This window comes from Dermacentor albipictus, chromosome 1, assembly GCF_038994185.2.
Source record: "Dermacentor albipictus isolate Rhodes 1998 colony chromosome 1, USDA_Dalb.pri_finalv2, whole genome shotgun sequence".
Lineage (NCBI taxonomy): Eukaryota > Metazoa > Arthropoda > Arachnida > Ixodida > Ixodidae > Dermacentor > Dermacentor albipictus.
In genome coordinates, this window is record NC_091821.1 from 346,227,990 (window position 1) to 346,244,168 (window position 16,179).

The 16,179-nt window shown below is 47.5% G+C and overlaps 1 protein-coding gene across 6 annotated transcripts in view; it reads right to left on the bottom strand.

The window, feature by feature from the left end:
* Positions 1-1,229: 1,229 nt before the first annotated feature.
* The window catches only part of LOC135915985 (uncharacterized), a 73,718-nt gene continuing 58,768 nt past the window's right edge, over positions 1,230-16,179 (bottom strand). The window contains exon 9 of one of the 6 annotated variants that reach the window (XM_070531769.1): positions 1,230-1,370. In XM_070531769.1, coding sequence (XP_070387870.1) covers positions 1,366-1,370 — 5 coding nt within the window. In that variant the 3' untranslated portion in view covers positions 1,230-1,365. Of the gene's footprint in view, positions 1,371-15,213; positions 15,876-16,179 lie in introns of those variants that run through there. The other 5 variants (XM_065449726.1, XM_065449209.1, XM_065449918.1 and 2 more) reach the window with 5 other exon arrangements.

Below are 16,179 nucleotides of genomic sequence, written 5' to 3' on the forward strand. Positions count from 1 at the left end.
TGGTTGGAAACAAGCCACGTTGCTGGTGAAGTGAAAGTTGGACGATGACGCTTCTCCGAAACCGTAGAGGCGCGCTCGGACAAAACAAAAATGCAAGAACAAGGAGAGAGAGAGAGAGAGTCGCAGTTGGCATTCTGTCCTTTCCGAGACACGATCGACGACTGCTGTTGCGTTCGAAGCATGCAGCTCGCTCTCTCGTGAAAGCCAGCGGAAACTCGTTACGCAGGCCCTCGCGATGACGCCCACCGCACAAACTAAACGACGTGTTCACAAACGCGTGCGGAAAAAAAAAACTTTACGAGCGCTCATAGCGGCGTCCGCAGGGCCCTGTTGTCGGCTGTACTGTAACACGGTCACTGCGCAGGCAAGCTCTGCGTAAACTCGTTCCCGCGGGCTTGTACAGGGGGTAAATCACGCGCCTCTGCGGACTCAGCAAAACAAGAACTTTCCGGAATAAGTCCGACCGAGAATTATGTGTCCACGGCCCTCCTTTTTGTTGGCAGCATAAGGTACCCACGCGTGCTGCGCTAAAGAAAAAAGAGAGAAAAAAACGAAAATAACTACTCGGAAAGGCGTTCATCGTCCGAACTTCCGCGTCAAACATAAACTCACTATCACTCTCGAACCCCCCCATTTCCCGACAACCTTCTCCGTGAATCGTCATTGAGAACATCGTAAACTGCATGCAACTCTTTGACTAGGAGCATGATGTTCCCAGCCCCTGTGTAGCTCATTTCCTTGGCGACCCCCCCATGCCGCCGCCGGAAGAGCAGTACGAATCCCACCATCTCAGTCGTCCATCACACATCGTCGCACATTGCTGTCACACTTGCTTGCCTGCTCGCTGCAAAACAAGCACACGCGGGGCAGGGCACGGGTGCTAGAAGAAACGCAGTTGACGCGCGTACAAACGCAACGCAATAGAGGAAAAGTTGGGTTCTGTGTTCTTGCCCACACGATCGTGCGCTTATAACGTGCGCTTAAACCGTGCGGTTAAACCGTGCGCTTGTAACGAAACACACATCGGTGAGCGGCGAATTTCCGCTCTCAGTTTTATCGGAACGCGGGCGCCGACGGTGACACGTAAATTTAATAAAGCTGCTACCATATAAAGAAAGAAAAAAAATCGCTACCTACAAAGCAGGCGAGGAGTAACCGATTTCTTTCTTTTTCGCTTGTCTGCGTGGATACTTTTCTTTTTATTCTTATACATTATCGATTCGACGTCACTCGGAGACTTGGCTTAAGCGTTAGTTCAACGTCGGCCGCAGATGGAACAAAAGTTATTCACGTCAGCCGCTCTCACCGAAACAGCCTCAGGGTTCAGCGACTGCTTAGATCACTCTTAACGATGGATGACGGTCTTCACTCTGGAAAAGAAAGAGAGAGAGAGAGAGAGATTCACTCGCACGCAGCAGTAGTATTCATATAAAATTAAGTGCATTCGTTATTTATAGTTTTGCGTTGCCATTTATGCCGGGCTGTGGCGAAGTCGTAGATAGGTGTCGAAGGATTATAACTCCACGTTGCTGTTAATTCGCTTGCATAGCGAGGCGGTCGGTAATTGCCCGCTTGGCATTGCGTAACATTGTAAGGCGCTATTCTTCTTCTTTTTAACGAATAAGACGTGACAGGCTGAGAAATAATCACGAACGTTTGGTGTGTGGCAAGGAGTAAGTGTTCGCGACAATCACTCATCGACGCAAAGTTTTGTTTATTATTATTATTTGTTTCTATCTCCCAGCAAACGGCGCCGATCGACGGTTTGCAGGATAAGTTATCGCGAATCGTCAGTGAATATGACGAGCTTTTGACTGCAACTTCCTATATACAGCCCGATATCTGAAGCAACTATAGAATGTGTGACCTCTTCTTTATATTTACAAGAGAGAAAGCGGCGAATGCGAAATCATCTGAGTATTAAAACCCCAATGTTATGGTAATTCGTATCACTGCTCAGTGCACAAGAACAAAAGAATGAGAAGAAGCAAGTAAAGACGAAGAGAAAAGGATCTTACCTATCGCAAGCGTTTATCTTTAATTTTTGCTTCAACATATTACAAAGTATTATTCGGACGCAACTTAGCTTCGCAATAAAAATGTGCTTGGAGCGACATTATTAAATATAACCAATTTCCACCACTCCAGCGCTTTGTCCTTGAGCTTCTTAAGCAGCCACAAGTCGCCGTAGCGCTCGATGATGAGACTTTATAGATTGCAAAAAAAGAAGGCTTTCTAATAAGGGCTACGCACGCGCTTTGTACGGAACGTGCTCCTCGGACCACCAATGTATCTTCCTTGCTTTTCCGCAGTGATTTGATGCCGAAGGCAAAGCAAAACTTACAGGAAGAAAAAAAATAAGCGCGCGGGGGGGGGGGGGGGCGGGGGGGGGAGGAGCGCACACTGTACCCTCACAAAAATGCATTTAGACAGTCTACGCAAAGTCTACGGATGTCCTTTTTACGCGATATTTATAGAACGTCTATAGGCAATCTACAGACTCGTCGCCTTCAACTTTGTTGGCTAATTTCCTTTAGGCTCATTGCTAACAACCTCCTTGGAAATCTCTCTGTACTACTAACTGACGCTGCAATATAGACGCGTTAATGACTTCTGGCCAGGCGGTCTACAAGCTTTTTATTCAGTCAAAAGGACACGTCTACAACGAGACGAAGCAGTTCTACGAGCACTCTGGTACAGACTGCCTAAATTCATTTTTACGAGGGCATCAAAGGCAAACTAAACACTTGCGCGCACGCAAAGCGAGGGCAGTTCACGTACGAAAGCAATACCGACATCTTTTAAGAGTACAAGGAGGTGTCCTACGCGCAGTAGGCCGTGGAGCGCGGACGCACGGTAACAAACACCGGACGTCGAATACTTACACGGAATCTTCCGGGCGCAGTGAAACCTTGTACGAGAGCGGGCGCCTCGTTCGTATAACGCGTGCTTGCCAAGAGGCGCCCAGTTGTCCCCGCCGCGCTGAGGCTTATTCATTTTTTTATTATAACGTTCGATGCACAGGTGCACGCGGGTGGATGTCTCGTCGCTGTACATAGGTGTACATAATCGCATATACACACACATATATATATTACTATATACATATAGGCCAGCCAATCAAACTCGTATCTGTTGTCGGTGCGCCACTGTTGTGCAGGCCCGCCTGTTTCCCGCGTTAGTTGAACACTGTTTGCAAATTGTGCGCGCTATTATTATTACCGTATTGCTATATATCATGCACACACGCACGCACACCCTCACACACACAGCGTTGGTCTTGTGAAAAAAAACCTTCCCAATCCAGGCGTTGATGTCGTAATGTGCGGTCGACCCGAACCCTAAATCACTTTCCCAACCCTCGACTCTGCGGCGCGCTCTGTTGCTTCTTCCGCCGCGCTGGTGTTTGTTATTTCGTCGCTTTCCTTTTTTTTTCTCTCTCGCTGACGTCATAAGCAGGGTTGAAGCGAACGTGCTTCGGCGTTACGTAACCACGCCGCAGTATCGTATTCGCGCGCGAGTGTATACACAGAGTCGTGATGAATACCCAATCTTGAAAGTGTCGGTGAACGCGGAGTGACAGTGGCTCGAATGACTGTGCGCTACGCTTTGTCGTCCTCACCGCTTGGCCTCGCTGGTGGTCACCAGCGCCTGATCTCGCCTTTGAGCGCACCACTGAGCATCAACGTTCAATGGCCGACGACGTTAGCTATATTCCCTTTCTTTTTTCCTCTATATGGTACCGATTATTTGCCCAGCAGTCAGGTTGTGCATAAACAAGATATACATACACAGCCTACGAACTACATCTTGTCTATAAGATCAATCTTTGAGATCACACGTGAAGTGTCTATAGAATTGTATATGCATATGTCTATATATACATATGCATATACATATGCATATACATATGCATAGACAGACATAGACGGCGCGTGCGCGCACGTTAAAGAATAATTTCGTTCCCTATGTAGTATTCTCTTTTCTTTCGCTTATATGCATATTCTGTGGACATTGTGTAGACAACAGTTGATTTAATGCGCAGCCATTGGTCTAAGGACTGCTCAAAAGCAGCGTATAATCTCACTGCCGCGCAATGTACTGTCTACGTAGAATATGTAGACTTTGACACTATGTGTCCTTAATTGCCCACGTAATGCCGATTTTCTATAGCCGGTTCTTATACACTGCGTATAAATATTTATATAATTTCTGTTGATTGGCGATACAATCCCTTTAAGGAGCGTCTAGAACGCAAAAGACGTGTTATCTGAAGCCAAAAGCTGCGTACATCCAAGCTCGGTTTTCCTTTTCAGTAGGTCTCGTTAAATTCGTAAGTGTGGATTTTTTTCTTTAACATAAAAGAAAGGACTATCCAGTCAGGCGCTGTCACAACAAAATCATACTGCCAAGTAGCAAACAAAACGTGCGAAACCGAATCAAGGCAAAAAGCTCAAATCGTTTCGAAACACGGGTAAGGCAACCCGCGTTTTTCGACATCCGGCTTATTTATTTTTCCCATTTCCGGATCGATTCTATTCGATCTATGAGTCGCTTTGCTTTGTTTTTCTCCTAGTGGGCTTCAATATCCTGCTTCCACCTTCCCAGATCTTTTATCTTTATTGTTGTTTTTAACTGAAACGCAACCTACAGGGCGTTTCATTCAAAATCGCAGGCGCGTCCAGTTCTTTACCACCTAATTGCGGAAACGCCAAACGGAGAAACACGACGTCACATGAAATCAAAAAAAAAAAACGCGGTCGCGCGTTTTTCTTCGATGACGTTAATACTTCACGATAATCTGGACAAACAATACCGGCGAGTGTGTTTGGATATCAGTCGGCGTGCAGTAATAAAGAAAAAAAAAGATCACTTTTGAAACAGAGAGAATGAAACCCGATCGCCGCGGTGCCAACCTCATTGTCTGATGGGGCACCGACGCGTCAACAAATCACCCGCGTAACATGGCCACAGCAACTTATTGTAGAGCAAAAATGAACCGTTCGAATCGCTCCGTCGGTGGTTGCGGAAACCGACACCGACAGTGCTGATTTGTTTTCGTCGCGTTTTAATTTTAGCAAGCAGTCCACACACGGACACACACGTTTGGCCGCGGTCAAAAACTCGTTTATTTATATATTATTTTTAACCTCCTTCCCCAGCACACTCGTGTTCAGCCTTTTAGGTAATCGGGTCTCGAGCAATGCACACGTACGGCCGGTCATACGGGTCACTGTCACTGCCTTCGCAACAGATTCCTGTGATGAAAGTAAAATGTCTGTTGAGCGGCGTCTATTCGGGTTTTTTTCTTTGTTTTGTTTTCTTCGTACGCCTTAGCATGGACCAATAAGAGCGAGCTTCGATCGGCGATCTAGACAGATGCGCGAGCGGAAGATGCGAAGCTCTTGCTTAGAAAAAAAAAAAAGTCGAGGGACAAGCAATGACGCACTGCGCGTAGCCGCACACACGAGCACATCTCAGTACACGGTGAGTTTCGAGAGCGAGTCATTGTGTAACGTCTAGTCAGCCAACGTAGGGTCAAACGCGTACTATATGTAAGCTATAGTATATGTATTGCATGTAACGAATAGGCTCGTTAACGAGTGGCGTTCTCATTTCTGCGGCATACACTTAGCACGCCACTCCTCGAGAACGTAAAAAAAAAATGAAAGAGAACAAGTGAGGAAACAGTCAAACTTCTGCTGTCTTGTACTGTACATAGCACATCGAGCACATCGCCGCACGACGCAGCTTGTCGAACACATCGCGTTATACACATTGCGTGCGCTGGCAACGGGGAGACGCATTGCGGCGACCGCGGACCAATGACGAGACTCGTATCGGGCATTTATAAGAGCGTCGGGAAAAGTAACCCCGTCATTCACAACACCGTAGGCGAGAATAACCTTGAACGGTATATGTGTGCATAGCATTTGTCTACGGTTCGCGAACCGCGCTGAGTGTGGCCAGCGCTGCCTCCCCGAGTACGTGTAGTGCGGTTTCCGAAGCATTTAAAGAGCATAAATAATTTTTGTAGAAAAGAAGAGCGCTCCTTAGCAGCCTTCGCAACCTCGTGTTCTCTGAAGAAAATGAGACTACTGGGAAGATAAACCGTAGAGGAAGTTTTAGCTGTTTATTAAAAATTTGGCCTTTCTTTTTTTTTTTCGAACCACCGAGTGTGTTACCTCGCAACCTACCGTGCAGCTTTTGTCACGCGGTGACCAGCCTGTATAGATCTCGTAGACTAAACATGTTAGATAACCACTCCCACGGCAGAGAGAGGAGCACTTTATCTTATGCAGCTGTTTCCAGCAGCACTGGCTGATGAAGGTACGATTGTTGGAGTTCTTCGTGTGGTATCCGAGACGTCCCCTGAAAGTAATCGCTATTTGTGATTAAGGCCCCGCCTCGAAGCTATAGAGAAACTTCTTATAAACCACTGAAGTTGGGCTTCCGCGCTTCGCCGTGGCCTCAGCAAAGGACACGCCGCCACCGTCACGTGACCTGTACCTAGTACCGTAACAGAAGGCGGGTCGTACGACACCACAATGCGGCTCCCTCTAGCGCACGCAAGCTTGTGCACACCGCAGTCTCACACATGAACGCCAGGCGCACGTCTTCGCGATCAACTCTGCAAACGTAGAGCAGGCAAAAGCACTCAAGCAGCATCGGGAATCACCATTAGAAGAAAAAAAAATTAGTCACCTCATCGCGCGCCTCATCACCATCCTCACGTGACGTCACGTCACGGTGCAAAAGAAAAAAAAACTGATGAGAAAAGAAAAGCTGAACAAAAAAGCGCGGGCGCGTCAGAAGAATATTAGCTGTAGTTAGAAAGCACAAAGCCCACGGCAGTTGAGGAATAGGTCGCAGAGGCCTCGTATCTTTGAAGACGGACAGCAGGATGCGCTGTCACTATACTTACAAATGAGCGCGGTTCCCATATCGCACACCCAGACCATACATGCCTCTGCCGTTTTCTCGACGCAGCGCCTGGCTATAGAAAACGCTTTGTGCGTATTCGTGTGACGGCGTTGCGAACCGGTTATAAGCCATAAGAGTACCGCTGGAGCTTTTGCATCTCGGACTGATGTTCAGCTGAATTGGTCGGGCTGGTGCCTTGGGGATTAGCAACGAACCAAGTGCGCCAGCCGGTCAAGAAAGGCAAGAGATAAAAGGAATGCAGTTATCTTTCCTCGTCTCTTCTATTCTTGAGTGCAGTGAGTAAGTCATTGCCTGTACGACGGCTGACGAGGCTGTACATTCAACATCACTGATTGCATTAGACCACCAGTAAACATTAGCGAATAACACATGTAAAATGTATATTACGAACGTATGTAAGAGTGACAGAGCGCGGCGTATGAGAAGCACATATCGTTGATGCGAAAGAAAAAAGAAGTCAGTTATGGAAAAAAATCTGCTATGGGGCATGCGAAAACGTAAGGTACGAATCATCACGAATGGTTCCCTATTTAAGATAATAATACAGACAACGTACAATAATGGCATAATTTGGTATGGCGTAAGAATATGCATTTGCGATGGCCTCACGAAGACTAGCACGGTTCGCTGATTCCTGTGTTTGAAGGTGTGCGTCATGTTTGCAACCTCAAGCTAAACGCTCGAACATCAGTCCGCGGCGCATAAGGATCAGGCAACGATACGGATCGGGTTTGTGCACGGCTTGTTACCCTTCTGCGCCTAACGCTGCTGGGCAGCCAAGCCAGATACGATTAGCCGACGCTCTAGCGCTTCTTTCTACATCCTGTAAGCTCGTATGAAGCACAAACTGTAAATTAACGACATGGCTAACCACATTTCTAAGCTTCGGGAAAATGATACATCACGTGTCGCGAACGGAAATCGGGCACAATGATAGTATTACCATCCCTCCCTTTTCCCATCAGGACTTCGACCAATAAGAATAGCCGTACTTAGGAAATGGGCTCTAAGTGCTCGCCAGAGAGCAAGTTTTGTCAGCTAATACTGGCTCGGCCGCAGTAGAGCCCCAAACTTCTGGAAAGAGACAAGTGCAGCGATGTGGCGAGACAAATCGTGCTGCGCCTCGTGGCCTCCAAGATTGTCGGCAAAAGCACTGCGCCACGCCGAACACCTCGGAGGCCAGTGCAGCGCAGCCGGGTGTACGGCGAAAGCCGTCCTCTGCCAGTCCAGGATCGTCACACGTGTCCCGACCAATTGGTCCCGAAAGCGCCGATAACGAGGGTTAGCACTAACGAGTTGCGGAAAAGAAACGGTACCTAACCTTTCCCGCAGTTTCCCCTCCTCTTATACAAGCCTGCAGACACCGCAGTTACAAGTGGTTCGCAGCCCTGCGGCAACAGACCGATACGTACATACCGACAGCGACATGATGAACTGGAACATACAGACACGCCCGACCAGTGATTGCTCTTATATACGTGGCGACTCTTCCAGAACGAAGTACTCCCCCTTTAGCGCCCCGTCGTTCCTTTCCTTCAGACTTCTAAAGCGAGAGAAAACGAGAAGGCGTGTGCGTCACGTCGAACGCGAATGCTCTGTGCGATGAACACGCTGAACATGCAAAGGGACGAATCGTGGGTGCCTACGTGCATGCAGACGTCACGCGCTTCCGAAAGCAATACGCTCGAGCGAGAGGCACAGAAAAGGGGGCTCCGACAAAGAGCGGCACACCTTTTCTGAAAAACCACGGAAGCCAGGTGTTTTCGCTGTTGCGAATTTTCAAAAAAATTGTTTCTGCGCGGCCGACAAAGACGTGAGGCCGCGTGCGGATGTACACGCGAATGCTGTGTGACCAGGGTTTGTGCACAAAATAGGATTTAAAAAAAAACGAAATGGGTGGAACTGTTCTCCTCCGCAAGACTCAGAGACTGTGATCGCGGCCACGCAAAAGATAGAAGGGAAAAAAAAAACGTGTTAGTGTGTGTGTGCGCGCGCGCGCTGTACGAAAAAGAAAACTTCCGAGAGCCGTAGCTGCGGCTCTGCCGAGTGTAAATAGTAATCAATAGCAATATGCAAGACGAAACCCGTAACTAAGTTTTAGCTAAGAAAAAAAAAACACTACTACTAGGAATTGAGAGAAAGCCATAGAGTTAGCAGCGTGGAAACAAAGCAGTGCTCCTTTATCTAAAAACCATAGAGAATCAAGTTACACCGCTTGAAATTGTACCTTATTTTTGTATAGTGAAATATGAAGCGAAAAATGAAAAATAAAGCGAACACAGTTGCGCGAGCGTAATGAACGTGAAGCGCTGTACTGCGCTCATTCTTTTTCTTTTTTTTTTCAAGTGTCGTTACTGTTGCGTTACATACGTTGTGTCTATATCTGTTTCGTTTCTCAACGTCATTACATATTGTGCATATGCTGTTGGCAATAAAGGTATATGCTGCTTGTTGAAGGTTTGTCCATGTTGGCGATTTCCCGGTTGCGCAGATCGTTTCTCCACGCCTTTGTCGTTTTTCCTATCTCTCTTTCTTTTTTTCTTTTTTTTTCTTTTTATCACACCATACTCTCATGGTATTGCTCTTATTTGGTGCAATTCACGAAAGCACGAACCTTACGCGCGAGTGCTGGTCGAACCGACGGCGTTTATAGGGAGTGCGATCGAGCATTGTTGAAGATTCCACAGTGAGCATGTACCGACCTGATTTGTTTGTTCGTTCATGTGAGATTTCCTATTAAAGCGTTTTGTAGAAGCTGTTGTTGCCCTCTACTTCAATGCGGGCAACTGTGTGTGCGCATAAGTGTGCCACCGGTGTCGCATAGACAACGCCTTTTTTCCTATATCGTCGCTCTTGCACGTCTACATGCACGCAACCAATGCCCCATTGGTCATACAAGAAGGTTTGTTGTGGGGCGACCGCACATCTGAACTGCGGTGGAAACAGCGAATAACAAGACTGATGAAAAAAGTGAGTAAGTATGCGGGGTGATGATCAATGCAGCGTTTAACAGAGGTCAGGACGCAGGGCTCTCACATTGTAAACGCCTTCGGTGGCTACGCGGACGACATAGTTCATGATGAACATTACGCAGGCCGCACCTTCGCAGACCGCAAAACTAAATGTCTAAGAAAAAAAAAGCTACCACACCAGGAATGTTACAGATTGTGCCTTTTCAGTCTCCTCGAAAAGCAAACTTCGTGTAAAGTTTCAACTAACTCATGCTGTGGGGTTTAACGTTCCGAAAACGGGACTCGAGCCTGCGACCTCATGTTCAGCAGCACAACGCCATTCCTACGTAGCCACAGCAGCCGGTCGTATAAAGTTGGGCACTGTCCCCTCTCCAAAGCCGTTTTCTATTATGAGCTAACATTGTTGCCCAAGATCTGATCTAACGTTGATCTAACATTAGAACTGGCGTTGTTGCATTGCATTTCTGTGATTAACTCATTACACGTGAGCTTATTGTCACTATCAGCACCTTGCACTATCATCCTCCTAAAAGAACATTTCCGACGAAGTGGCGGTGGAAGAGTACTTGGAACAGTTCGAATGTGAGCTGAGTGAGCTCCCAATGCCAGTGGCTATACGCGTGACTAAATAACGTTGAAATTAAGGCGACGCTGCGTTGTCAGATCAATGCCGAGAAGGTGTGTGATGCGGCGAACGAGGAGACGACTCCAGTTACGATGACGAATACGACAAGAAATACATAGTTCTTGCGATGATAGCAGAAATTTGATTCAGAAATTTGATGACTTAAAAACTTGATTTAGTCCTACGTGTCCCGGTTTGGCTGAAGCAGAAGAGAGGGAGATCAATGATGCGAACATTACTTTGTTTCCGTTTCCTCTGTAATCCTAAACAATAAGACGAACAGCACAAATACATCCAACTAAAAAAAGGAAGGAAATGATACAGAAATTCTGCAAATTGTCTACTAATGCGTAAGTATTCCTTGACTCGGCTGCTACATCGCTTTTGCTTACTTATTTAACTAGCTTACGCATGTCTACCCATTGCTACCAATCATCTACTATTACACTGCTATAACAATTACACGTGTTGAGGTGACCAATTATGCGTTTATTTTGCAGATACATCGTATCAACTGAGGCGAAATGCCGTCACAACCGTTTTCCTTTTTTTTTGTCATACCACAGCTTTGTTTTTCCTTTTTCTTACTTTATTGTTATGACCTTGACGCTGTGACGGCGACGTCACCAGTTTTATTTATTGTTTTGTTTGTTTTTCTAACGCTACCAATCATCTACTATTACACTATTATAACGATTGCATGTGTTAACTTCATTTCCCTTTTTTGTTACGACCTTGACGCGGCGACGGTAACCAGGATTTTTTTCATTTGTTTTCCTTCCTTTCTTTCTTTCTTTCTTTCTTTCTTTCTTTCTTTCTTTCTTTCTTTCTGTCTCTCTCTCTCTCTCTCTCACTCTTACATTAATGTAATGTAGCTCACACAGACATCTGCCTGCCAGGCCGCTGTCCGTGGTTCAAATAGCGGTCTGATGTTATTTTTCTTTTTTTTTCTAACACTACCAGTCATCTATTACACCATTATAACGATTACATGTGCTAACTTTACCAATTACGAATTTATTTTGCAGATATAAGGCGTGACGCGACGGACAGATTTTGCTGCGGTACTCGTCAAAGAATGCTTACGCATTTAAAAAGAACTTAGATGTGGCTTTTAATACATGACCGTCAACAAAAGATGGGAAGTGAACTGCTCAGGTTCGCAGTGTACACCGGCATCGCGAGTGGATGGTGCTGCGCACTCTTCCACACACTCTTGCGTCCGCTTGCCGTTACGCGTTCTTGACGAAGTCACACGCACAGACGAACGTTGCTGAACGTTGTCGAACGTTGCCGAACGCAATTGGCTGCGAGGACCAATTCTTTGCACGAGCTGTTCGACAAAGAAAATAAAGCGTGTCGGCACATCACAGCAAGTTCGCAAAGAATGAATCAAGAGACGCGGCGACTTCAGGCAAACACATACCCACACCCAAAACACATTAACAAAATCACAGGGGGCAAGGAAAGCGACAAATGTAGGCTCTGTTCAGAAACAGGAACACTCACACACATAATGTGGGAATGCACCTCGCCCCCGTACTCTCATCCCCCCGTCAGCAGCGAGACGGACTGGACAGCCTGGCTCAGTTCCGGGGACGTCGACCGACAACTTGAACTGGTGGACTGGGCGGAAAAGGCCAAGCAGGCCCAGGGCCTTACTTGAGCCCAAACCCTCAGCCACGTCCCTCTTTACCCTTCCCCTTTCAATAAAGTTTATCACCACCACCACCACCCCGGAGAACAAATACTTTCTTTCGCGCGCGCGGACACATTCGCATTTCATGGAGCAAATATTGGCCTTCTTCCATTGAACCCCAATAACATAATCTTCCTTCGCCCGTGACCCTTGGTCGACCAGTCACCTCTCTTATATTTCTGCGCACTTTGTGCCACAATCTTCAGTCAACCCGCTAATTACGACACCAACGACATTCCTTTTGCCGACTACTTCCGACAGTATCGCAGTTATCGTGCATTCATACCGGGAGTGCCGGCTAAAGAATGTTAGCCACGATGTTCGACGAAAAAAAAGAAAAAGATTTAAATAACACGGTGCAAGATACAATTTTAACATATACGGCGCTAGGTCCTCAGATCTCTGACGACCAGATACCGCAGGTCTTATAATCGTATTTTGCACCACGATTTTTTAATCTTTTTTGTTTAACAGCTTGGCTAAGGTTAGCTGGGACACCCTGTATATGTTACACGCAAGCAGAAATCTTAGCGCCACCGCAACCTGCAGGACGGAGGAGCCCGGAAAAGAAACCCCGCGCCATCACAAGCGCTCTCTTAGTATATTCGAATGTTGGCTCTCGAGACGATGCCGAGGTTCGTAAGAAAATGTTCCGCATCACAAGCAGCCTCGATGAAACTGAGGATAATTTGTTATCGGACACCGAGTGCAGCGGCAGCTGCGACACGGAGGACTGCTTCAAAGTCAAGCGACGGCGAACTTTCTTCTGCGTTTGTTCGAAGTGTGGACTGTTTCACTTTGCATATCCTGTATAATAAAACAATATATCTTTCCCTGAATTGGTAACACGAACTTCATTTGCCTCCAACTTACGCACACGCGACCCCCACTGTCGTCATTCACCACGGGCGAGAGAAAAAGCAACAACAAAGAAAAAGCGAGTGAAAGATACTGCATTTTTTAGTCCGAGTCATCGCTGTCGGAGTCCAGCTGGGTCGTCGGTGTTGGTGCCGAGTCCATTTGTATGGCCCCATCGACGTGTTTTATGTGGTCCACCAGCAGTCGCCGCAATAAAGGGCACAGCTATTGCGGGGAGGCACTTAACTCCAATAACGCAAGGCAGTTAGTTCACACGGGATCGCCTCATATTCGAGGTTAGCGTTGATATCCGAGAAGATACACCACTTTACAGCTCATCACCTTTTATTATGCATTCGCCGCTTACATGCGAGAAAATGCACCAATTTGTGGCTGATCGCCTCATATGCCGCATTTGGCGCTTACATGCGAAAAAATGCACCACTTTACAGCTGATCGCCTTGTATTCTGCATTCGACGCTTACATGGGAGATGATGATTATGAAAACGTTTTATTGAAAGGAAAAGGGGAGCGGAGTTAGGAGAAGGGTGGTCGGATTCTTATTGCGGAATTCCGTTGGCTAAGGCCGCCGCCCTAGCTCTTTCCACGAGGGCTCGCTGGTCCTCAAGGGTTGGACTGGACAGGGCTGCCTCATCTTTTATCTCATCAATTATCTCATCTTTTGTATTGCGCACCCCCAACTGCAACAAGCGCTCTGTAGATGTTTTGACCGACAGTCCTAGTGCCTTCTTATATGCTGTTCTGAGCATGACATCGAAATGCTTTAAATCGCACCTCCTCATCCGAAGGTACGGAGCCACGTACACAAGTCTGCTGAGTATAAAGGCTTTGCCCAACCGAAGAGTGTCGTTCTCTATCATCCCTCTCTTCTTATTGGTGATACGTGTGATCATTCGCATTAATTGTTCGCATGACGTACGGAGTTGAGTAATCATTGCTGCGTTGACACCCTTGTTGTTAACCTGTAGTCCCAAGATGCGCACTGTCTCCACTTCAGGGATCGCAGCGTTGTGCACCCTAATTTTGTCTGGGGCTTCATCTTCTCGTCTGCGCATGATTAGATGTGCAGATTTTTCCGGAGAGCAGCGCAGTCCGCACTCCTCGGTATATTTTTGGAATGTCGAAGCAGCTTCTTGAAGTGCTTCTTCCATCTGCCCCAGACTGCCCTTCGTCACCCAGACCGTGATGCCATCTGCATAGAGGGTGTGCCGAATTCCTTCTATGCGATCGAGTTGTTCAGGCAAAGTTATAAGGGCAAAATTGAAGAGCAGAGGGGAGAGGACTGCTCCTTGTGGCGTACCCCTAGTGTCCATAGGAATTGGCTGGGACCTAACATCTTCAATTTTACATGAGCCTGTCTGTCTAGTAGGAATTCTCTGGTGCATTCAAAATTTCTTCCACACTGTGTCTTCCACAGGTTCTCCAGGTTCTTTGAGTGCGAGAAAATACAGCAGTTTACACCTGATCGGCCCCGTATTCTGCATTCGCCGCTTATACGCGAGAACATACACCCACTTAAATACAGCTGCATCCCTCACCATCAGCGTTCGCGCTTCATCATCATCAGCCTTTTCTTTTTCTTTTGTATACTACAGGACGAAAGTCTCTTACAGCGATCTCAAATTGCCCACTTCTTGCGCTGGCCGATTTCAATTTGCGCCGGCAAATTTCCTCATTTCATCACCCCACCTAATCTTTAGCCGTCCTCGACTGCGTTTCCCTTCCCTTGGCACCCATTCTGTAACTCTAATGGGGGCCATTAGTTACCTGCCCTACGCATTACACGGCCTGCCAAGCTTCACTATTGCGATAGCAATTACACTCCAGGCGCATTTCTGCCGTTGCCATCGCCTTTTAATTTGTTGGCATTCTTAGCGCATTTCACGCATTCTTCGGCGGCTGTTGCGACGCCGGTTACTCGAACCTCGACCGGCGTTACTATTGGGTATACCGTGGCGTTGTCGGCAGGCTGAAGGCGTCCGGTGGACCATGGCGACCAGGCAGGGACGAGACGATTCCTAGTGCGAAAACTGCACTGTTTATTCAATGATTGGTGAAGGATGTAAAAGAAGAGAATGAATGAATGAATTGAAAATACGTTGCAGGGCCGCTTAATTAAATATAGGCTCGCTAAAATCGTAGGCGAGATCTTGCGCACGTCAGCGTCACGTGACGTGCACTGAGTCTGGTCGGGGACGGGCGGCTGATCCTTTCTCCTAGGCGATGTTGTACGTGCTTGCCTCCTCTGGCGCCAACCCGCGGCTCCTGTTTGTTTCGCGGAAAGGGTTTCCCCTACAGTCGCACAGTTCGCGGAAAGGGTGCTCCCCTAGAGTCGTACAGTTTGTGAAAATGGTTCTCTCCTAGAGTCGCACACGCACAAAGGGGCCTGTAATCACTGCGGAGCGCCGGTTAGACCGGCAACCGCTCGAGACAACCACACCAAGTTGGGGATCCATCCTCCGTTTCGATTAGGCATGGTCTTTGAGCATCCTTTTTGTCCGGCGTGTTACACGCCAATCGTAACAGCATCTCCGGCGGGGGAGGAAGATACCGACGCATAGGGGCCAGCAGCCACTGGGCGAGGGATCGGCGTTTCAGCAGCAAAATTTCCCTCCGGGGTGACGAACCCTTGGTTCGTAGCTTGTAGATTCCGTGGAGTCGTTCATGAGCCCTCGTGGCGCTCTTGTATGCCTTTTCTTCCTGGTCCGGTCCGGGAAACTGGACTTGCAGACCGGTCTCGCAAATTTTCGTCTCCTGTTTGGGCAAGCAATCACTCAGGAAACGTGCCGGACCCAAAACCACAAAGCAAGCGAGCACGAGGCCACCCTACCTCAAGACCGCTACTGCTTTCCCATCCCTTTCGCGCGTCCTCCCCCGCCCCCCTAAACACTAAGAACAGCCATTTCTTGAAAGCGTTAGACGTGATTACTAAAATCAGCTAACAATCAACTACAACTTCGCGATAATAAAAAGACGTATGAAAAATATACCAACGTAAAAATGCCACGGAAACCAGAGTGAGCATGAGGCTTTCGCTATCTGCAAACCGTCGGCATTT